This window comes from Sitodiplosis mosellana, unplaced genomic scaffold (assembly GCF_009176505.1).
Source record: "Sitodiplosis mosellana isolate CC-2019 unplaced genomic scaffold, AAFC_SMos_1.0 Smas_scaffold_1, whole genome shotgun sequence".
In the NCBI taxonomy this organism is placed as follows: domain Eukaryota; kingdom Metazoa; phylum Arthropoda; class Insecta; order Diptera; family Cecidomyiidae; genus Sitodiplosis; species Sitodiplosis mosellana.
Window position 1 is genome coordinate 21,350,616 of NW_022595244.1, and position 23,871 is coordinate 21,374,486.

Sequence of the window (23,871 nt, forward strand, 5' to 3'; positions counted from 1 at the left end):
ATAGCATGGTGTATACGGGGGCACATATGAGCGTGTTTTGTGTGAACAGCACAACACAGCACCAATACCAATGCGGATAAAACTGACAGCAACACGGTTTTTATCTCTCATTTGCGTGCATTTCTCGTATAAATAGCCAAAACATTTCTCCTTCGCGCGCGTTGTGTCTTTCTCTGTTGCGCGCATATCGCGCCCGCATGTGAACAGCAAGCACAATGAACCTTTTCAATGTATTGAACGTTAAATTTCAACGTTCAATGGTAAATTCTTGACTCTCTGTACACTGGTGTGTACACACAATCCATCCAATGTACACACATACACACAGCCATGCATGCTGTCGTTTCTTTTTCCCTCTCCTTCTGTTTCATTCGTTGTATTTGTCGGTCTCGCTCGTTCCATTCCACTGTTTTTGACTCTCGCAATATCTCGATGAAGTTGAAGTTTTTTTTTTTCTTCATTAAAGCTGAACAACACACAACAGTCAAATGAGAAACGAAAAAAACGTAGGGCGCGCCATCATCATTTTCTCAGTTGCGTTCGATATATTTTTCATAATTTGTTCGGAAATTGACGGGAAAAGTTCGTAAAATTGTGCAAAAATCACCAATGAATATCATTGAATTGAAATTGTGATCGAATAAAGTTCAACGGCTTATCGTTTGCTTCGAACGAATGTGGTGTTCAGTTGTGAAATTCTGATAAGAAAATGTTCCATGGACGAGAGAGAGTGTGTTACGCGAAGTGAAAAGTACGAGTTCTATTCAGTAGTATGCGAAGTGAGAGTAGCAATAGTGCGTTCATACGTGCCACAGTGTACAGTGTGCAGTATGCTTGATAACGTTAAACCATGTAAACTTATTTAAATCGAACGGTAACGTTGACGAATACCGAACATTTGCTATGCGATTTTTCAGTTAATATTCAAACGACATTGAATCAAAGTGTGAAAAAGAAAAGAAAGCGCTTCGTTGCGATGAAATTCAATTTTCGCATACGCATTTAATTTCATTAGGAGGCGAAAATTACGCACATTCAAAGTTTCACAATATAATAATACGACTTTCGACAGATTAAGCGCCCTCGAAGAAAAGACTATGGAAATATTCGAATCGACCAGACGCCTTTAATTGTAATCATCTGATAAATTACAGCGCCTTTTCTCGGCGCTCTAGAGCTATTATCCTTTTTGTCGGCAACATTCAGCCAACACATCAACGGCGTCAAACGCGCGCGAGAGAGATACGCAACGATAACGTCTTTCAAGCTCATTATCCAGCAATTTTATCAACCAAACCGTGTGCATCAAACTCACTCACAAGACATATCGGCACGAAGAACATCGATACGCATGTTCGGTTTTGCGGGAAAAAGGCACGTTTTCCAAATCGTTCGCAAAATCAATGCTAAGAAACAGAGCATTTTCCGCCATCGCATGCGAATCACTTCCATTGTGAGTTCAGTTGTTGATATGTAAGCAACCTGATTTTCGTCAACCGAATCTCGTTACTCTATCTCTCCCCCTCTCATTGTGTTCGGTGATATCGTGAGAAGACTTTTCATTCACAAGGAATTTTCGATCAAGTTGAGCGCAATCAGAGTGCCGAAACGCGTAAACAATCAATAACCGAAGTGAGCTGAACAGAACAGCCAATGTTGTGTGTTTGTGGATATAAATAGTTTAACAGTGACGAAGAAAAAAGAAACGTTGAAAATAATGAAAGGGTTGAACACACATTTGGTTGAAATCCAATGGTGAAAAGTGAGTGCGTCTAAGCAATTTCAGTTCATCGATAATTTGTGAATGATTTCAAACTGAATAATTTAGTGTGTGTTAAGCGCTAAAATTGTGTGCAAACTGCCAAAGTGCTTGTATGAACAGAACAGCCTTCAAAACTATATATACACATATATATGTATGTTGGTTTCACATTCAAGTGGCATTTGTTCTAAATTCGAATTCCCGATTTGGATTCGGATAGTCAAACTACATTTCTGTAGACAATGTTGGCGATCAACACATTATTCACATTCGACTGAAGGAATTCCATTCAACTGAAGTACAAAGTAAGAATGCCATATTTTGGCGTATAATTCAAATGACAATCATTCTATGGTTTTATGTATAGAGAGAAATAACACATCGGTTGACAGTTGGACTGCTCATATTCGCATTCATATCGAAACAAAACATGCCCAAAATTTGTTTGTATTCAATGCATACATAATTTCAGTCCAGTTCAGTTGAGTACATTTATTTTGTAGTATTTTTGGCATTCATTATTCGAGTATCTTGTGGAAGTGCCCGTTTGAACAGTTACGATGTATAGACATTTTTGCATGTATGCGAGAATAACAAAAGTGTTAACAATGAATTGTGTGTAAGTGTAAATGTCGAACAAATATATGCGAATGCAAGACAGAAAAGGAGCGAAAGAGCGCAAAAGACCGATTGAGACTTGGTGAGACTGAGCTAACTCAACCAGCCACATGAAATGAACATAAAAACGATACATACGGCACGTAAACTTCTTACAAACACGTTTACAATAAAGCAGAAAAATTGTGTAATGTTTTGTTTGCTTGCGGTAGTGATGCGTAAAATACACTCATTTTTAGTCGATTCCTTTGCCGTAATGTGCCCAATGCCATTCACAGCACATGAATGCCACAGTGAATAGCAAGTACGGCTTTGTCAAAAGTGTTCACTTAGAACACTGAGCAGCTCATCTTCAAATGTTTCGCTCCATCGACCAGCTCGACGGAATATGACGACATCACATATGATGTTAAAATACTATAGTATTTTATATTGTACGGAGGTTCACCGATTGATCTTTCTGAATTCGAACGAATCTTTAGAGGCTTACATCATGTTCGAAGTTAGTAATAGCAATTCAATTTCTTGCCGATAAAAGAGAAAGAAAATGAAATTTGCCCGAGTTTCAGCCTCCACATGTTTTGACAACTTTCTACAATCACTGTGTTCGATGAGCAGCCAAGAACTTTAAAATGCTAGTTTTATTTTCGCACTCACTCTCTATGTGCCGTTCTTTTGCACTAGCCGCAAAAATTCTCGAATTTCCGCATCGAAAATGGTTTGCTATCTTGCAACATGAATTTTTTTTTTTTGTTCATTCGTTCGTCTTCTTCTTTGGGGTTGTGCTGTCGCACTTGATCTTGACAAAAAACTGCAAAATATATGTGTATGGCATATTGACATGAACGTTGTGAGTGCCATGTTCAAGTGGCTGTACTTGGAGTACATCGTGTAACTGCCACTTTGTTCGTTGCCTTCATTGTGTCGCCCGTGACATGCAATCGTCGACAAGATTTTACAAGCATCGAGGGTTGAGACGACGACACCATCATCATCATCATCATCCAAACCCATCGAATGCCCAGCGATTTTCTGTTTTTTTTTTCATTCGTTTGACATCGATTTATTTTCATCTCTGAACTTTCTCGCTTTTATGTATTGTTAAACATCATTTTGCCAGTGTAGACGAGCATATTGTAATCGTCAGTACACGCATCAAATTAGATTCACTTGCACAGATGTCATAAACTGATTGCGTTGCACTCCCATCGCATACTATCGATTACATTCATTTCTGCTTTCCAAAAATAATGATGATGTTCAACATTTTACTTGCATTTTCACGCACGTATTTTCTTTCTGAACGAAGAAAACTTTAATCGAATCGCTCATCCATCTGAATATCAGCAGAAGGAAAAAGTGTGTTCGAAGAAACAAAATTCATTGCATTCAGAGAGAAATATTCATAAATTTGTATTCGGTGCGACAATAAATAAAGTATACTATCTATCATCCCTTTACTTTGATCTTATCTGGTGAAATGTGTGCGCACTGAAGTTGTCAAAACATCATGTTTCACTTTCATGGATATATTCAGTGAATTTTATTCACTACAATAAACACAACGACTTTCTTTATCGCATTTGCGACTATTTTACAATTCATCAGTTTTTTTTCTATAAGCGCAGATTTTCAAGTAGATAAAACATATGACAGAGAGTGATAACGCATAATATCAGTTATCACGATGAAATCCAAACGTAGCAAATTGATAAGAGCTATCACTTATCATCCTTTCGACATTCACGAGACTTTTGAGATTCGGTGAAAGGGACGGAGAGGTTATTTTTTGTTTGATAAGCACTTGAAAGTGCAATTCATTTTACTTCAATTTTACTTCCGCAGTGAATAATCTGTCTTTCTAGCCGCACGAGCCAAAACCGGTGTCAATTATTATTTTCAATTTTCTGAAAAAAAAAAAAACGCAATTTTTTCTCAATACTTTCGAATTTTCACGTTAGAAATAGAAATTAATACTAATTTCTCCAATGGGTTCTCTAATCAAACAACATTTGTCACCTATTAGTTCTTTGCCTATCGCAATTTAAACGGTTTTGTTAGTAAATTTCAAATGTGTAGTGTGAATGACTTGAATGGGCGATTGACACGTGAACATACTACCTTGATCTATATTTCAATTAACCCAAATATCCGATGAATAAACACACAGTTCATGCGGTTGCCTTTGAATGAAATGGTTTTGTTTATGTTGCCAACACTTCACTGTCACTGCAATTGATGTGCATTGTTCCTATTTTCGATTCGACATTTTGCACGTTTTGCAAAATTTCGCAGAGAAGAGAATGACCTCGACCTGTTAGTTAATTGATGCATGTAGTAGCGAACGACGAGAGAGAAAATGACAACAACAAAGACAACAGCAGCCAACAGCAGCAGCAGCATCGGATCAGCATGTATATATCCAACGATAAACCATATCGTTCACATTAAATCCTCATCATGACGGAATTATCGCTAAAATGTTTAGCATCAGCATCAATAAAACACACTTTCCATGAGTTTGTCACTCATCCGTAGCGTTCCGAAACATATTGATAAAACGGATTTCATAAAATCAATAGTTATGTTGTTTTCGTCTCTCCAGCTACGTATATATATACAGCCATAAACAAGGGTTGAATTTCATTGAATGTTGGATGCTATCTCGGGAGCCGCATGCCATGGCAATCGTATTGTTATGCTTTCAATGCGATGATGAGTTGCTGGTGTTTGGAAATGCTTTTATGAGCGTATCCAGTTCATTATTCAGCATCCAATTCGTCAGCAAAGGCTGCAAATTGTTCGGATGCGTAAAAGTCAAATATTGTGGTAAACACATGACTTACAAATAAAATTTACCCTTTTCCGAAACAACCAACACCAATCACTGAAAAGTGGTTTTCGAATGCTGCAGCATGGCACGGCTCTGAACTCTCTGTGTGTAACGATGATGTTTTCATAAACAACGGATTATGAATCCACAAAATGGTTGAGCAAATGCTATCAATAGCTTGGCATCGTGCATATCATTTAGTGATAAATTAGTCGCTTTTAGTGTCGAATTTGTATAATTACTGTATGCGGCTTATGTCTACGTCTGATGGTCTGACACCAAAGTTGTTTTATGAATTGACGACATAGTGCAGGTGACCGAAGGCGCACTATCATCAAGTGCGTGTGCGGTGGTTCAGTCCATGGCCAAGAACCACCCATTGTATCGCAATTCCAAATGCATGCCATGCATTGACAAAACACACGTCTCCCATAATTTAACTTTATGCGATGACATCATTGTCAACTTTGATGCAGTCCATTAACATTCTCTAAATGTAAACGATGTAAATAATACGGTCAGTTAAGCCCTAATCCACTTACAACACAACATTGAATTTAGAATTTTATGAAAGAGTGCTTTTGTATTTGGGCTGGAATATTGCAAACTCATCAATCGAAAGCAACCGCAAATGTAGGGAGACAAACAAATTGAAGAGAAACAAAATAAAGACCGAAAAAAAATACTTTTATTCATTTTGTCTGTCGTATTTTCATTTTTTTTTTGTTGCTCTCTGTCGCTGTGCGGCCATAAACCATTGTGAGATAAGCGAAACTGTTGTTGACAAAGGTGTGAAACGTGACATCGTATCGTCTTCTACTTATTACTTCTTTTCGCCTTTGCCGCAAAACCAAACACACATTTTGTCACATTGTCCAATGTCATTTGAAAACAAGATTTGACGGCGCTTGGTTTTTTTTTTTGTTCATTCTCCTCACTTTTCGTTCCTGTTGACGGTTGCAAATTTTTGTTTTTGATTGCTCTTCAACGCTTAAATCATCTGTTTTATATGATATATTCTAATTGAAACAGCAAAGTTCAGGGCGAAAACACATTTTGTTTTTGCTGTTGACAAGAATCAAAATTTAATGACTGAGTTGGTGCCATCAAGGTTAATTGACAAGAACTGGTGGGGGCGTTAATTTGGATGTAAATTGCTAATTTTGCACAGACTGACTGTCGACGATGTGTTGCAAGCTTACGGAAGAACAATTTCATCAATTTCGTTTTCGTTTTCGTTTTCTCTTTCAATTTCAATGTTTCAGTAAAATGCATGCGAAAAAACCGCAGACGAGATTGGCTGGATCGTTGGCAAAATCGCAAAAGCCTAAAGTAAAGAAGCCAATAAAACCAAATACTGCCTCCAAACAACGTCCCATTCCGTCATCCGTTAAATCTGTTTCGAGTAAAAAACTAACAATCAAAAAATCGGCAAAAACCAAAGATGAATGCGAAAATAATGAGAAAAAATCAAAGTCATTAAATAAAACTGAAAGCAGCAGCACAACGGGCAAATCAGCATCAGCATCAGCAGCATCAGCAGCGATGGGATTCAATTCTTCCAAAGAAAAGTCGAATAACAAAAAACCGAAATCGGAAAGGAAATCCACCACGCCAATTCCACGGCGAAAAGACGAAACGGGAATCAATGGCGAGAAGAAGTCAGCGGCTGCCGTCGCTGTCGCTGCTGTAAAAGACGAGAAAATCATTAAGAGCAAAGAGTTGAAAAACTTAGATATTCAACTGTGCGGCTATAGCAGCGTGGCGGTGGTGACCCGCGAATCGACCGGATCTGACTCAGACACGGATCGTATAATAAAGGCATCGATATGCGAAAATGTGAAAACGAAGGCGCGTGCCGCATCAGCAACATTCAATTCATCGGGTAATCGGTCACCTTCCTCGGTTAGTTCACCTGGACCAAATCATTCGAACAAAAGTGCAGCCACAAACGAAAAACTCAGCAAAAATGAAGCAGCTTTAAAATCCGCTGAAAATAAAAGCGATAATAAAATGGGCAAAAAGAAAGAGACGGCCAAAGTTAAATCGCCCGCTAAACCGAAACCAACGACAAAATCGGCTCAAGACGATGAGAAAAATAAGAGAAGTACTAATGACAACAGAAAGACAGAGGGTGATAAAAATGCAAACAAATCACAAAAGGCAAAATTGAAGCCAACAAACGAATCGCCAGCCAAAGTGGTTGCACCTGTCGTTTCAACGGAGAAACGGATAGAAATCAAAACACAAGTGGACGAATCGAAATCACTTATCGACACAATCGCCGAGGCGATAAACGAAGTGGTAAAACAGTACAATGTCAGCAACAACAGTAGCGGCAGCGGTGAAGCAACAGGACCACCACCACACACGAACAACACCACCAGCACCAGTACCAAACCAGTTAAAAAGGATAATAAAATTGTGAAAACGACAAAGAAAAAAGTTTTAAATGAAAAGAAATTAGATGTAATTGAATCAGCGTCCGACTTGGTAACAAATAGTCGAGACGCAATCAAAACGATATCAAAGAATGCGAAAGCAAAACAAAAACTTGCAAATGACAATAAAACCGATGATAAAATTGGCGATCAAATTAAACAAAGCAGTGAACAGATTATGGACAAAGAAACAGCTGCCGCAATTCCGAAGGCGTCTCCGCATCAGGCATCAACCGAGGACACAAAGTCAAAGAAACCGAATGATAAAGCGAATAAGTGTGGTGGTAGCAAAGGCACAGCAAAACCAAAACCTAGTAAAAAATCTGCAAATTCCGAACAAACCGAGGCAAAAGGATCCAAGATTATTAAAATCGATTTGAAAAGCAAAAAGAAAGTCAAATCATCGTTGGCGACAGTAAAATCCGCATCATTGAAATCGGCAGCAAAACAACTCCAGAACAAAACGACAAAAGAACTGAAAGTGTGTCAAGATGATGGAAAGAAAAATGATGAGCATAAATCTCCAGCTGAACCAGATGAAATGTCTGACGACGACAATTTATCATTGACTGAGCTCAAAGCCCAGCTAAACTCAAAAAGTGACGCACAAAAAACGGAATCAAATGCGAAAAGCTCCAATGCAAGTACAAAACTAGTCAATGCTGCAAGCAGTTCAGCAAACAAACAAAATACAGCAAAAAGTAGTAACTTTAAAAAACCAACGGGTTCGAGTACTGGAACGGGCGTTGCTGCTGCTGCTGCTGCTGCTGCCACTGCCGCTCCAAAAAAGAAGTTAACAAACCAAAAGGAAACTGGAACAGCAACAACGAGCAAATCAGATGTGTATGAATTTCATGATGCAAACTTTAGCGGCGATGATACACCATACGTGCACAAGAAAAAGCGCGAAAAAATTCCATCAAATGCAGCGGCCAATGAGAAGAGCGTGGGAAAAGATGATGCTAAAAAGACCGTCGAGAAATCAAAAACTTTACCATTAAAGAAACAAATCAGGCACAAAGTTATGAAAGAAACAGCTAAAACAACAAAAACCGATCCCAAGCCAACGTCAACAAGCACAAAAGGTAGCGCCAGTCGAAATAGTGCATCTGACGCGAAAATCGAACAAGGTGACAATGATCCAGATAGTAATGCCGGCGAAACAAAGAAATCGACAAAAGTGCATGCAAATAATGGCCACAAATTGGCAGCCAAGAATCGTCGCTTGAAACTATTTGGATTTTATTCGGGACCAAAACGACATCGAATGGCTTCATTGAATGCACTGGCAAAAGTTCAATGTTTGTATGAGAACGAATCACGGACGGCTCAAGAGCTTGGTTTCGTCAAAGAGCCACAAAATGTGCAACGAATGAAAATTGTTTCGGATGCTGATAAGATTGAACCGAACCAAGCGACGGCCAAGAGCAGCCATGGCAAAGAGAAGGAAGTGAAAGCCGATATGGAGAAGAAAGGAAAGAAGCCGAAAAAAGATGGTGACAATGCAAATAGCGAAATAGTTCGTGATGACGTTGCTGTTAATAATCGAACTTTGCGCAAAGTGCCGGGTGTACGTGGTGAGGGCACAATGTGGGAAATGGAGAACAGCAGCATGGACGAATCTGACACGGAAAGGGAAGAAACACAAACGGTAAGTTACACATTGACTACGTTTTATAGATTTGATCAAATTTATCAGTTTGTTTATATATATTTTTTTCGGGTCGATTCGAACTTGTAGACGAAACCACAAAAAGCCAAAGTAAAAAAGAAACCTTTACCGAAAAAGTCAGTTGCATCGACCAAAAAACAGCCAAACACTGTCGGCAAAGATGAATCGAGTAAAGTGGCTCATAAAAAATTGAAAGCAACTCCAAATAAAGCGAAAAAGAAGAATGTCACCAAGGCAAAACCAAACAGCGATGACAGTGATAATAGCAGTAATGACAGCGATTCCGATCGTGAATCGCACACAACTGACCGAAAGCCTGTGCTGAAAAAATTTAAAAAATCCATAGCTCGCAAGGCTGCCACAGCATCAACCACCACCGTTTCCAAATCAAGCGATGTCAAAGAGGTGGTCGTTCGGAAGCGCATGGCAAGCTTGAATGCAAGTGCAATGATGGCAGCCACTTACGAGGTGGAACGTCAATTGGACAAATGCGAAGAGAAAATGTACAAAGTCAGTGCCGATGCAGACGAACGAATTACACCGCCGAAAAAAGCTAAGGAGATCAAAAATGAAGTATTCGAATTAAAAGATGTACGTATTTAATTCTCTCAAGAGGCATTTTGGATTTCGATGAGATTTGCTACTTTTTCGCATGAATGAATGTTTTCGAATCGATTTTTTTCTTCTTCTTTAGACAAAGCCCGTTTCGACGAACGTTGTAATCGTTCAAGACACTGACGTAACAATCACTGGAGTCTATGTTAATTCGACGCTTGGCTCGAGCCAAGAGGCTTATTGTAAGATGCAATATCGCGTTCAGTCTAGTGTAACTGAGGAGCGACTCGTTCGGCCAACGCCGCAAGAGCCACCCAAATCGTACACTCCACTGAGTGCATTATCGTGTATGCTGCCGCCAGGTAACGAATGTGGTGAGTGTGCTTATCACACCCAATGACAAACTAAGTTCGTGTTCAATTAACGCTACTATGTTTAATTTTAATTTATTAGATCCACACGGAGTACCAATTGGAACCCCGTCGTCGTCATCATCAGGTTTGTTATCGATGCCGCCACCCGATTGTGAGCCGCCGTATCGATATCCACCGATGTACGCACATCCACCACAAGGGACCATACATCCGCATTTACTTCAGCCACCGCCACCAATACATCATCCATCGAGTGCGTTTTGCCCAATGCCACCACAAGTACATCACGATCCCACTGGTGAGTGCAATGCAACTTTTTAAATTCAATTTTATTAAACTTCATTTCCAACATAAAGCAAAAACATCGCCTGCTTTTTCTATTGGCATGACAATAAATTTTTATGGTGTAAAGTTATTTAAAAAACGCTATTGTTTGCAGTCAGTAAGTTACGCCGAGGAAAAAAAACATAGTGTTCGAAACCAGTCCTATAATGGATTTTTTTTTTCTCTCTTGTCGCCTCATAGTTCAATCGGTGTTTTTTTTCAGCTCGATTTGTTGGTTTCGACGACAAAGAGACAGCTTGTTATATAAATCCAATGACTATGTTGCGGACACGAAAAATTGTATGCTCTCACAAAAAAAAACGAGTCTACCCGAAAAGGCTTTGGCAGCATTTTCGAATCGAGAGACAAATCCTCGTTTTTCATCTGTACACACAAACCGATCCGCATGAAATGTGATATCACATGCTGTGAAAGAGCAATTTATTCCTCCTGGCGGTTTTAATTAAACGGAAAAACTTTGTGTGTTCGTTTTTAATCTTTTTGTGTCTGCTAAAGTTTTTCCATCATTTTATTTTGGATTTGGCGGCCGTGTTTTTTTTCTCTCTCTCTCTTGCCTGTTTGTTTTTGGTTTTTCGAGAGACACAAAAAAATTACACCAACATAAATTGCCACCAAAAAGTTAAAGCTTAAGCGTTTACAAAAGTGTTGATTTCAATTTAACAAATGAATTATTCAGAAGCTTTTGTGTTTGATGCTCAATTTAAATCAAATTTAGTCGATGGGTGTGCTGTGTGTCTCGTTGTGGAATAGGGTTTGAATTGATTGGAATCAATACGCGGGCTTAAGTTAATCAATCGGTAATACTCCATTGTTCTGAATAACATGGAAAGCATCGACACGACACCCTTTTTTGTGTTATTGTTCTGTCGGCTTTCTAACACCAATTATGACAGACACAATTTCCATGAGTGCCTTAATTACAACAAATGAACAATTGATTCATGTGTTGTTGCGCTGGTGTATGAAGTACACGTTAAACGATAAATAAGCGTGTATGATATTCGGGCTACCATCCATTATAACTCTGACACTACTTTTCAAAAATAGAAGAAAAAAACAACAACAACCTGTATCAGTGCGTACCGCATATGGCAAAGTTCACTCAATTCACTCTCTCTCTCCCTCTCCCTCTGTTTCTCGTTCTCTTATCCACTAAATCTATTTGCTTTCATTTTGAATGCACCGTTTTATGACCTTGTGAATAACATCAATTTGTATACATTTATTTGACTCTGCGCAAAAACCAAAATGAAGTTAAAATTTGCGTTTATTCAGAGAGTGCGGGAGAAAACGTGATGAACGTCACAAATTGAATGCATTTTCAAATTTGGGACAAGTTAAAATAAAAATGCGCTTGAAACAGGTTGAAACAGGTAAGTAAAAGTTATACAAAAAGTGTTCCATTTTATGAAATTCTACAGAGTCATCGCAGCATAGCGAACACAGCTTCCTGAATCATTTCAAAAAAGCGTGCAGCTTTTTTTCCCCTTTGAATTGGAGAATATGATAGACATAATTCAACCTTCAGCAAAACAGCTTTTTAGGCGCGGCAAATTCTTTTCTTTCATTTTCTCGTTTGCAAACAAATCATACGTTCCCTTTTTATTTGAAAGTTATTTGATACACTGTACTACTATCGCTTTAACAAGTAAATTAAATATCATGAAGTGCTCCAAATGTACTACATCACTGTTGCACTTGAATATTTTTTGGGTGGAAAAACCAGAAAAAAGAATTCCAGACGTGACACACGAAAGGAGAGGATAAAATGATGAAATTATTTTCATATGCGTCGCATATATTATAAATACATGCATAAACACATTGGCAAACATGTGTGTTTTTGCCATTCTCGTGCCATTCTGTGGGGCTTCATTTTGGCTTTTCACATGTGTGAGATTTAAATTAAATTTGTGCCATATATTTACATTTCGCTGCACCCTTTCCATTATTCATGACTGCAAATGAATTAATTATGCGGCATACAACTCGACATTATGCTGTTTGTCTGTTGTCGAAAATCTCGTATGCATCGAGGACTCATCATTGTTATACTCTTTATAATTTACTAATTTTGATACTTGGTTATCGCGCAAGCACGTAAAATGAACACACACACTTTACATTGACTGGAGCGGTTTTTCATGTCACTCGCAATTGTGTCAAAAATCGAAGAAGGCTTTGATTTTATTCGCACCAAAAAGGTAACGGGATTCTTTTGCATAGTTTCAACTGAATATTACATTCTATGACATCACAATGGATTCGAGTGTATGAACGAGAAGCAACACTGAATTGCATGTTCAATCAAAAGGAATGTAAGTTTCGCATGATATACAAAGGAATTCACGTAAAGTGATAGCTTAAAGGTTCGACATCAATTGCGCATTCTTTGTCATTTCTGAAAAGAGTGTACTTTTCTTATTAGAGTGTGTCTTTGTGAACAGAGAGAAAGTTTGCATTAAACATTTATGCTTTTCTTTCACTCGTACCTTCGGTCGACTTGTGTTTGTGTTGCCCCCGTTTGAGACAAACATACATACGTATGATGTGCTTATGTGATGCAATGACGTTTTCAATGCAAAAGCACAAGAATCCACACAAGTATCAAGTGGTGTTGCTTTATTTCTTTTGCCAGTTCTTTTTTTTACTGCTTGACTCGTCATTTCATTCGACACATTTAAATACCATTATGTGTGTGTGTGTATGTGTGCTGAACTGCTTGATATGGTGCTTCAACCGGGGAAAATGAATAAAATATATATTACAATTGAATTGAAATAGTCCTGAAGCACTGGGTATAGCAAGCACATCGATGAGGTATTTTGTGTGAAGTGAACTCTTCATTCACTCTCGATTTCAATGGAAATCACTCGACGCTCGTTTCATTGAAATGCAAATATACACTTTTATTTGGCATGTCTCAATTGATTGCCACATTCAGCTTTTATTTCTAATACCGACGCTTCTTCTCTCTTTTTATTTTCATTATTTGAAGATATGATTCACTAGTACGCAGTAACGGCGACCATTTTATTGCTGCAACGAATTTCAAATGCGTTGTAATGCAACATATTGGTGTGGTATATCTAGTGGAATTCTCTTCACTTCTTCTGCATCGAAAAGAAACATTTTCCGATTACCATTTTTATGATTGCAGTTGGGGAATCGTAATGGTAAAAATTAACCAAAGTCAATTAGTATTGACGTATATCAAAGGAAATTTTACTGGGATATTTTTAGGATGGCAACCATATTCATATTGTTCCAAAGTATTGAATGTATCGAATCGTTGATGAGACTTCACCCTCTAAAAAAAAATTGAAACTACGACCACAATATACATGGTTCGAAAATAAAGTATGCAATGAAATCTCTTCGTTTGCTCGAATCAATTCCATTTTGAATTGGTAATGTTCTCGGGCACATTCGATGTTCATTTCGCACATAAAATCACAGTGTCGATGACTTTTTCGCCACACTCGACTGAGTCCGAATGAATCGTTGACTTTTCTCGTCAAATTCCCGTTCCCAAACACGTGGCTCCTCTATTGGTCTCTTTATTCGAATGGGAATAATTCTATTTTTTTTCTTCCTCTCTCAACTTCTTTTATGTGCGCTATCTTATGTTCCAGATCTGTATACACGCATTTTGGCGTGCAAAAATTTGCGCCAGCAAAGAGACGACGTGAATAGGGCAATGTACGCAACCGAATCGATCTTAAGTTGATCACTAATCGCGCTCATTAATTTGGCACTAGTGCATTGAACCGCTGTGTGACGTGGTCATTACTTGGTCGATATACTCGGTATTGCGTAAGATTCATGTGCGAAAAAAAAAATCAAATCGCACCCACTTCAACGCTATACTTGTTCGCTTAGAGCCCAATTTTCTATTGTATTTTGCGAATCTCTTCTTGCTCGTCATTATTCATGCCATTTCATGCTAACATAATTACCTCTTTCGGCACTTTGCCATTTTTATTGTTTTTGTTCCATCAGATTGATGTGTATTTTTTACTGCTGCCTCATGAATTCGGTTTTTTTTAAGTGTCATGACCGGCAAAACATTGGTGCAGAGGAATAAAAAAGAAGAAAATTTGTGTTGATGAGTTGAACGGAACTTTGACACCACCAAAACTGTTTGTTTCATTACAATTTGCCAAAATGTATCGGTATAACGGTGCCCAATCTCTTCCGTCGCTAAAGCATCGATGGAAAGATTGAAATCATAAAACAACATAGCAACATGTGAACATACTTTTGAATGTTAATCCAAATACACACATCAAATTCAATTCATTCGTGGGAGAATTTGCATTACTACGAAATCGTCATACGACAATCCACAAGTTCACTTCGTTCAACATCATTCGAAAGAGCAACAAGAGCGGTAGCGTAAATTTTCATGAGACGCAAAAGACGCACCACACACACAACGTTCAAAGACTACTTGCTAGCGTGAATCTATATGAAGTAATAGTGTGTTTGCTACTCAATATGTTCGGATGAATAACGCATACACAAGCGAAGGTTTCGTTCGTTGGCGCATGTGTTGTTTTTTTTCCCTTCTTTATTTGTGTTGTTTGAACAGCGTATCGTTATTCTAGTGTATAAGTTGGCTCAAACACCCATACAAATAGGCATTCGCGCGTTGGCTACACTGTTGAATATGATCGGTATACGATTCAAACGACGTACAAAGAGAGAAAAAAAATACGAAATCGAAATCAATTCACATCGCAATTGATTCAACGGCAGCGACAGCAGCAGTAGCAGCACTGATGTGGCGTTAAAGTCAGTTCATTTGAGAAGTGTATCGCTCAACGGCAGTGAACACACACAGTCAGAGAATTGCATGATTTTCAATTCTTTGGCGCTAATAATGCGCCTGCAAAATGCATCGAACTGGAAGTTTTTATGCACTGAGATGTGGCCTTTTGGCTACGATATAACAGAAGGAATTGAAGTGTGTGAAAGAGAAAGAGCGAGCAAGAGACGCGAGGGGAAGAAAGATAGAAAAACAGAGAAAGAGCAAGACTGATTGGGAAAAGCATTAGATTCAGTCGACTGAGTACTTGTTGTCACTACAAACTTGGTTGTTTGTGTATATCGATACACTGCCATCGGACTTCTCTCTCTCTCTCTCTCTCTCTCTCTCTCTCCCTCTCACACATTGATTCAGTCAACGAAATTATCAACTTAAGCACGAATCTGTTATCGGTTTAGAAAAATATGGTGTGTATACATAAATGCGAGCTCATCTACCGCAAACTCGGATTCAGACTCTCTTTCTCTCACTCGCTCACTCTCCCGCACATCGAAACGTGCGGAACATCGCATTGACGTGACAAAAGCCACATTCAATGCCATACACACTGCGATTTAACCGTCGCTACTCTCGACTAGCTGCTGCCTTTGCTCTAGCTGATGTTTTTTTTTGCGTTGTGGCTCGCACTGAATCCATCTGAAAAATAATTTTTCTCCAGTTTCAATACGTTCCTTCTAAACTCTGTTGCTCGTGTATCGTATCATCGCGGTCTTTTTGTCTCTCACTGTATGTGCCGTCTATTCTGTGTGCTGTTGCCGTCACTGCTGCTGTTGTTTCTTTTTTTTTCATATGATTTTGCACACAATCTGAAACTTTTGCGAGAATCTTCGAGTATGAAATTTCAGAAAATGTTGTTCGTTTCGTATTTCGCATGTGATAAGTGACGTGTTGTTGGAGTATGCGTACCGTTTGCACACAGTGTTGTGTACACACATACGATTGTGCGATGGCACCGCACGTTTTCAATGTATTGTTTCGACTGATTGCATAGTAGCAACACGCGATTCTCCTTTGCCTTTAGACTTGTTCTAGCGTTTGTACGAAGTGCTATTTGGACTGATTCAGGCAAAACGCTCCCTATATATATATATATATATATATATATTTCTGTTTTTTTTATTGTTATGTCACATGTATTCAAGAATACGAAAGCGAAAATCACATACCGTGCATGTATTCAGTCGTTTATTTAGTGCGCACTAAAGCGTGTTCGAATCAAGACACAGCCAGTCGTTTTGTGTGATGAATATTTCGCCGATGATTCTTCAGGCGAGCGAGTTTATTTCGTTTTTGTGTATCAAATTGTGAAACATTGGTCGTAACCAATTGAAAAATATTGACACTTGTTCAAGTGCTTATGTGTGACTTTCACAGTGACCGATTAACCATTGAATTAAAAAATTAAAAAAACCAAATCGAAAGGGAAAAACATACGAGACAAGAAAAAAGTGGATATTATTTTAAGTTTAACAAAAGCATCCAGTTTAGTTGCGCGCCCCCTCCGAAAGAGTTAAACGCGGATAAGTGATAAAAACAGAATTTCACACTCAAATTGAAACGTATTTCACGACACACGTTTTTTGTATTACGTGTGGATCATTATCTCCGATTTACCGCATTACAATTTCAACCACAAAAAGACTACTCCACCAAACTGGATAAAAAAAAAAACAACGTAACGTCGTGTGTTGTCATTTGTGACACGAACACAATTTCCCATTTTCGGCGTGTGTAAGTAAAAAGCCTGATATATTCCGAATCCATATGTATATGCATAGACACGCGGTATGTGTTTGTCAATTGTAGTACATTGGATTGCCTTCCTCAAACTCTGTTTTGTGTCGTCGGTGTAGTCGTGCTTTTAATCGAACGAAACGAAAAAAAAGAGAAATATTTTCGACGAAGTTTGCCAGTCAGTGTTTTTCCTCTACGTGTTCATTGTCAATTCCGGCGACTATAACTACCATCTCTCGTTTGCACGAGGCGCGACACAACTTTCCATTTATATATCTTCTTTTTTCGCTGTGTTTTTCTATCTCCCTCTCTCTCTCTCTCTCTCTCTCTCTCTCTCTCTCTCTCTCTCTCTCTCTCTCTGTTTGTAATTCGACAAGCAAATACGCAATTTTTGGTGAATGCAAATAACGCACAACGATATTGTGCTTTAAAAACCATTTTTCGTCGGCGGCAAGTGATTGTGTGTATACCGCATGGATTTTAATGCCGGAAAAGCGTTCAACGTCACCGGGTTTTAAGTTTGTACTCAAAATTCAAACGAGGTGTGAAAAACGATATTTAAACTAATTGTTGTAACTCGGTTTCATCCCTCGCCGTCTGTCACCGTTTCATCGACCACATTTCTACACTTGCCACCTTCAGTGCGACAAGGCGTTGAAAATTTTCTTCGTTTCGGTGTCAGAGACGATGTGAGCCTAGAGTGAAATGATGATCAGAATTAACACCAAACTTTAAATTAATTTTCCCAATGGCTGTCAGCTATCATGATAAAATCTTCATCATCATTTCAATTTCGCCCTGCACGTCTCGGCCTCATCACAACGCCAGATCGCGACAGAAAGTGTACGGCTTTCGCTGCGAAGGTGTCACATCATTTTAATTTTTTCTGTTTACGAAGGACCAGAGAATTAATATCATTACACCAAACGTGTTGACGCGTATAATTTGCATAAATTTTCAGTTTTTGTTGAAACGTTGGTGTACACAACGTTGCTTCAAGATTTGCATTGTCATTGAATGCTTTTTGCTTTGTCGAAAAACAAACCATCAGAAAAACACACATACTTTAATACCATTGTTGTTGTTGTTGAACTTAGTTTTGGTTGAAATTTTGTGGCCGACAAATGATTGTTGTAAATACATATTGAACGAGACAAAGTGAACTCAATTTCTTCGAATGTTCATAAACTTTGTGGTATAATACAAGAAACAAAACAAACTAGAAGACAAGAGACAATACACATTTATTCTGAAGTGGTGTGTTTTTTTGTGTGAAAACGTAATTAAAATCTTCCTCAAAACGGATCCCGCAATTTTGGATTATTTTGAATACCTGAATTCGTTTGGTAAGTATCTATAGTTGTATTTATTCCAAAGATCAAGTGGAAAAATCACATGAAAGTGTTCATTCGAAGAATTTATCGAATTTCCAAGCATTAGTTTGCCAAAACGATAATACTTCCGAGAAAATGGATGAATCAAACAGGGATCACGCCCAATATTGATGCTATTACAGACACGCAGAAAGTGTAGGCTATTTGCCAAAGACGATATATACCATTTTCATGATATTTTTCGAATGGAGGCGCTCTCTGTGAATGTAGTGGTTGAAATTGTCGATTAAATGCCCCGACATTGGTGGCATCGTCTTGTGTGCGGTGTTCCAGTGCACTTGCACTTGTTGTTGTTACCAGGAAACTTTGTTTCTTGTTTTCTACATTTTCAGACACTGGATACTTTTTCGTTGTCTGGGCTCTCTTTTTCTCTCTCTTGCTCTGAATGACGACGATATCGATAACTGAATTCATAGCGCAAATGTTGGATGCCGACGCCGCAAGTCTATACACTGAGCAAATGCTCATTGTAAATTGCCTTTTCCATACGGCATACATATATGTATATGTATACCTACACTACACCACACACATAGACATTTTTCATTTTTCTCGCAATGAATTGCGAGGAAAATCAGTTTTCTCCGAGTGCGCTTTCGCTTTACTGCCATTGATTTTAAAAGGCGAGACAGACACTACCTATATACACACATTCACTCTGCAGCCATTGCATGAACGCATCCCGAGAATGATTCCTCTATTTTGTACTGAACATCATCGTTCTCGCCGTGATAAAAACGTGCACGTCTCGCCGTTTGCATTTTCCGATAGAACAAACGCAAAATAACTCTTTTAATCCATTCATCAGGCTTATTTGCGACGAAAAAAAAACGATTCACATCTAGAGAAATAATATCGAATAATGGATCAATAGAGCTCATTTCATTTTCAAACTACAGTTTTTCAGTTTTTTTCCGCGGTTTTATTTCACTTCTACTCTCTCTATATTGAACGCTCGCTTTTTCACTCTCTTGGTGCGCACGAGGAAAATGAGGATATCTACTTTGAAAAAAGAAAGTTTTGCTGCGTATTTTTTTCCGCAGCAATTCATGGGAAAATGATTCAAATTAAAAGTTATTTTTCCATTTTTCTTTTCAATTTCAATTATTGAAGGAAAATCCAAATCATTATCGTTTGTTATTGGATATTTGATATGGGATTTCAATTGATGGAGAATTATCATTCACTGAACATTGTTCAGCAGAAAATGAACCGGAACCCTTTCGGAATTTATTTCCAGTTTTTCTCTCCCCCAACTGATATCGACATGACGATTGACGAAAGAATGTTTGTGAAAAAAACGAAAAATGTTGTTTCCGGTCATTTTTTCCGCTTCATTTTACACATGTTTCTGAATGGTATAATGGCCACACAACATGATGCTCGGAGCCGGTCAAATGATTTTCAAATTGAAATTTCGACATATTAAAGAGGTTAATAACGAGAGATATATCGACCCATCACCATTGTCATCATTGGCATTCACTGCGAATGTGTCATACATCATCGACACATACTTTTCCTGTAGTTCAACCGCAAAAATTTCCCCCAATTCATTCGGCCATTTTGGCCCGAAATGATTTGGGTTTGCCTTTTTCACGTTTCGGTTTGATTGTTGTGAATCAGATACCGCATCGCTTTCTCATGCCACAAACAACACAAAACAATTTACGGTCGACAAATGCGGTTGATCCGAAAATCCTTGTACATTCTCTCACGCAATATGACTTATCGTTCGATGGCTTCTACCCCCCTTTCTCTCTCTCTCTCTCTCTCTCTCGCTCTGATATATTCTGTTCAAAAGCACGACAATCAAAGCGGCATATTGGCATATAATTTCCGAACGTGATTCAAACATGACTCAAATGTATTGCAATCGAATTGAAATCCATCCAGCAAAGTGAATGCAAGATTTTTGATACAACATTTCACTTTGGCCACATTGACGTGCCTTTGATAACGATTTCATTATTTACGCAGATCAAACAAAAATCCATGTGCTTCGTCGAGTCTCACTGACGCGGCTATAGAGTTATGAACGATTAAAAATACATTTTATTGAATTTTCTGAGCGATGATAGCACTGTTTGCTGTGCACGGTAATGAAAGAGAGAAGCGTCCGTTATCACACCGAAAATATATACCGAAATTGACGTTATCACATTATTATCGCATGTTCACATTTTCACGTAGTTTCAAACTAACAAAAATAGATCTCGAAACTGTATTCATTTCTATTATCATTGGTATTCGCTACAGCAGGAAATGAATTTTTTTTCTTTCTCGGAAATTGTTGATAAAATTGACCATATTTCCTAAAAGAATGCAGCCTCTTGAACTGTTTCGCAATGAGTCATCCAATCAAATTCCAACTAAACGCAACACTCTGAAGCTTCTGAATATGGAATAAGACTAAGACGAAAAATATTTCATTATCGCTTCAAATTGTTGCGATACTAGAAACCGTTTACATTCTGTCTGTGGTGTAGTGTGATGAAATCATTTGCGTTTGTGACTCAAAACCGAATCTGTTTAACATATTTATGACTATGAGTAAAATCACGGTATTGCACAACGCTTCAAAATGTGTTACAGTATCGTGTCTTGCAAAAAAAAAAAACGAATGGTAAATCTCATGATAATTATAATCCAGACACGATATGACATGTTCACCACATCGTCAGACTTCCATTCTTTTATGTAATTGGTTTGTAAATTGTGCTCTGCATATCAACTGTTTCCATTGCAGAAAATCATTATTGTTCGATATTCATAATTAAAATCAATTAAATTTAAATATGCTACAATGAAATGAAAGTAAGGCTTTTGTGATGAGTTACCACTTTTTCGATCGGATTATATAGAACTGATGAAAGGACTCCGGTGGCCTTCTGTAAATAAATATGATTACAGTGAATAAACACGTATTTTATTTGTGTTGTGTGTGTATGTGGTTGTCATCAATTTACTGCATCGGAAATAAACCTATATTTTAATATTATATGCAATATAAATGGTTATGCAGTGGCAAGGACAGTGCAATGCAATGTATCCATGGCAACGCAACATTTACGGCAAAAAATGAACCCTTTTAATACGGTTCTTATTTGACGTAAGCAAGTTTCAGCTTGTGTTTGCTTCGTGTTTATGCGATGGCACATTTTCCATCGTTCTGGATAGAGCGTGTGGCTGTGTGTATGCGCTCAAATCGAACAGAAAGAATCCACTGATAATTAAGTTGCAAAGTACAGAGAAAAAAAAAAGATTAGACACCATGTCCCATGGTCAAAATATACACTGGGAGATAAATCGAGTGCTGTTGAAGGGGAGTCAAGTGTTTCGTATTGGGCATCGTGATACCATCACGTCTCACTTGCTCTCCCATTATTCTGCGGTTACAATTTCATATTTTTGCGATACTCAGTCGCTCTCGTCGTCCGCATTGCTACACAAAGAGCGTATAACTTCATCAAGCCAGGAAATGTGATGCTCCCGTTTTGGGAATAGACATCGAGAGAATGCAAACCATGCACCATAACAAACATGACGCGCTATAAAATGGTCGCCCACATATCAGAACGGCAACAGCAAACAGATATCCATAAATATATGTACATATTCTATTGAATTTGAGCGCTCGCATCACGTTTTGCCTTGACGTCATGCTTTCGTCATTGTCAATTTCTCGGTTTAATTCCGCGAAACGCAATCCCAAAAAAAAACAACTTTGGGTGCAAAATGCTGTATAAACGAAGTGAAATTCCAGTAAAAGAACATCAAGTATTTCGTTTCCGTTTCAAATTCACTACGACGCAAATCAAGTCAAAAGTTACAGTCACATTTATTATAATTTCATAATCAAGTGCAAATGATTCAAACGAATTGTGATAAAGCACGTGCGGTATTGTCAAATAATGTTCAACAACATTTTACCAAGCCGTACTTTTGCACATTGAACAGAAGCACTTCCACAGAAATGGTCGAGAACTTTGTTTTGGAAACAATTTCTGTAGAAATTTAGGCAGTTTACGATTAACGTCAATTCGTTTAAATCAGTTCAAGAGAATTGATGCAAAGGAAAAACCATAAAACACTTTTTCGACAAAATTTGAAAACATCGACATCGCCCATAAATCGAATGAAGCACAAGAAAACGCGTCGCATTTACATATATGATAATGAAATCCAACCGAAAACATTTTTGATTGACACAACATAAGTGTGGATGATTCTAATCATCAATTGTTTTTTAAATTCATTTTGATTGTTATCATGACTCATTTCGGCTCGTTTGTTTCGCTTTTTACTAGTCTTTTGAATCGAAGAACTATTTACGATTGGCCATTGTGAAATGATTCAAACGATTATGAAAAGAGGAATGAGAGACAAAAAGAGTGCCGCTCACATTGTAATTCAAAATTAATAGCAAATTTTTATGCTTCTTAAAAATGCAAGTGAGCCACAATGATGTCAATTTGCATAGATTTCATATATGATGCGTCAATATCGTCAATGCAAATGCTTTATTGAAATAAAAATTTAATTGGATTTTTTTTCCTCACGTAGCGTTACGTAATGGATTCGAAACGATTTTGCACCCTTGGTAGCAATTATGGCAAATGGGCATGATGTCAAAATAGGCATTTTATGCCGTGCACACAATTCAGTTTTAAACACATGAATCAATATTGCGAAATACGCAATGACTTTGCACTTTTCAATTCTTTAGTTTTTCATTTGACGCTGTTGCTGTGTTTTTTCGTTCTTTCTCTCGTTCAAGTGCTATTCGGTTGCCCCTAAAGTGTTTGAATTGTAATCAACTTCATTTTTTGTTCTCCCTCTCACTCTCTCTCTCACTCTCTCGCTTTCAATCAATTTCAAAACGTTGCGGCGATTCTGAATTGTATTGATTTGAGGGATGAGTGATGAAATTGAAATCTGGCTCTTGTCAAATCACTTGATTTTGATTCGATAGATTGAATGTACAAGTGAACGCTGCTGCTGCTGTTGCTGCTGCGACTGTGCTTGATTCGAGGTCAATCAAAATGAATATGCAATTAAGGCAAATTCAAAGACACATCAATCGCGCGCATACTGCTAGCGCACACCAGCCGAATGATTTATTCATTTTGTCTGAAAACTTTGTGTGTGTGTGTGTGTGTGTGTTTGACAATTGAAGAGATGCGTCGCATATTCTAGCGTCATCGCAAAAGAGGTAATAAGTCACAACGATTCGGCGACATTGATTTAATATATGGTCGAAAGTTTCTTTTTTGAGATTATTATTTGCTCATCCATTTTGTGGGGCGTCC

At 38.0% G+C, this 23,871-nt stretch overlaps 1 protein-coding gene across 2 annotated transcripts in view; it reads left to right on the forward strand.

The window, feature by feature from the left end:
* Positions 1-480: 480 nt before the first annotated feature.
* The window catches only part of LOC129568368 (uncharacterized), an 84,257-nt gene continuing 60,866 nt past the window's right edge, over positions 481-23,871 (forward strand). Inside the window, exons 1-5 of one of the 2 annotated variants that reach the window (XM_055446103.1) lie at positions 481-2,067; positions 6,479-9,305; positions 9,396-9,917; positions 10,021-10,255; positions 10,335-10,553. In XM_055446103.1, coding sequence (XP_055302078.1) covers positions 6,483-9,305; positions 9,396-9,917; positions 10,021-10,255; positions 10,335-10,553 — 3,799 coding nt within the window. In that variant the 5' untranslated portion in view covers positions 481-2,067; positions 6,479-6,482. The remainder of the gene's footprint in view (positions 2,068-6,478; positions 9,306-9,395; positions 9,918-10,020; positions 10,256-10,334; positions 10,554-23,871) is intronic. The other variant, XM_055446113.1, reaches the window with a different exon arrangement.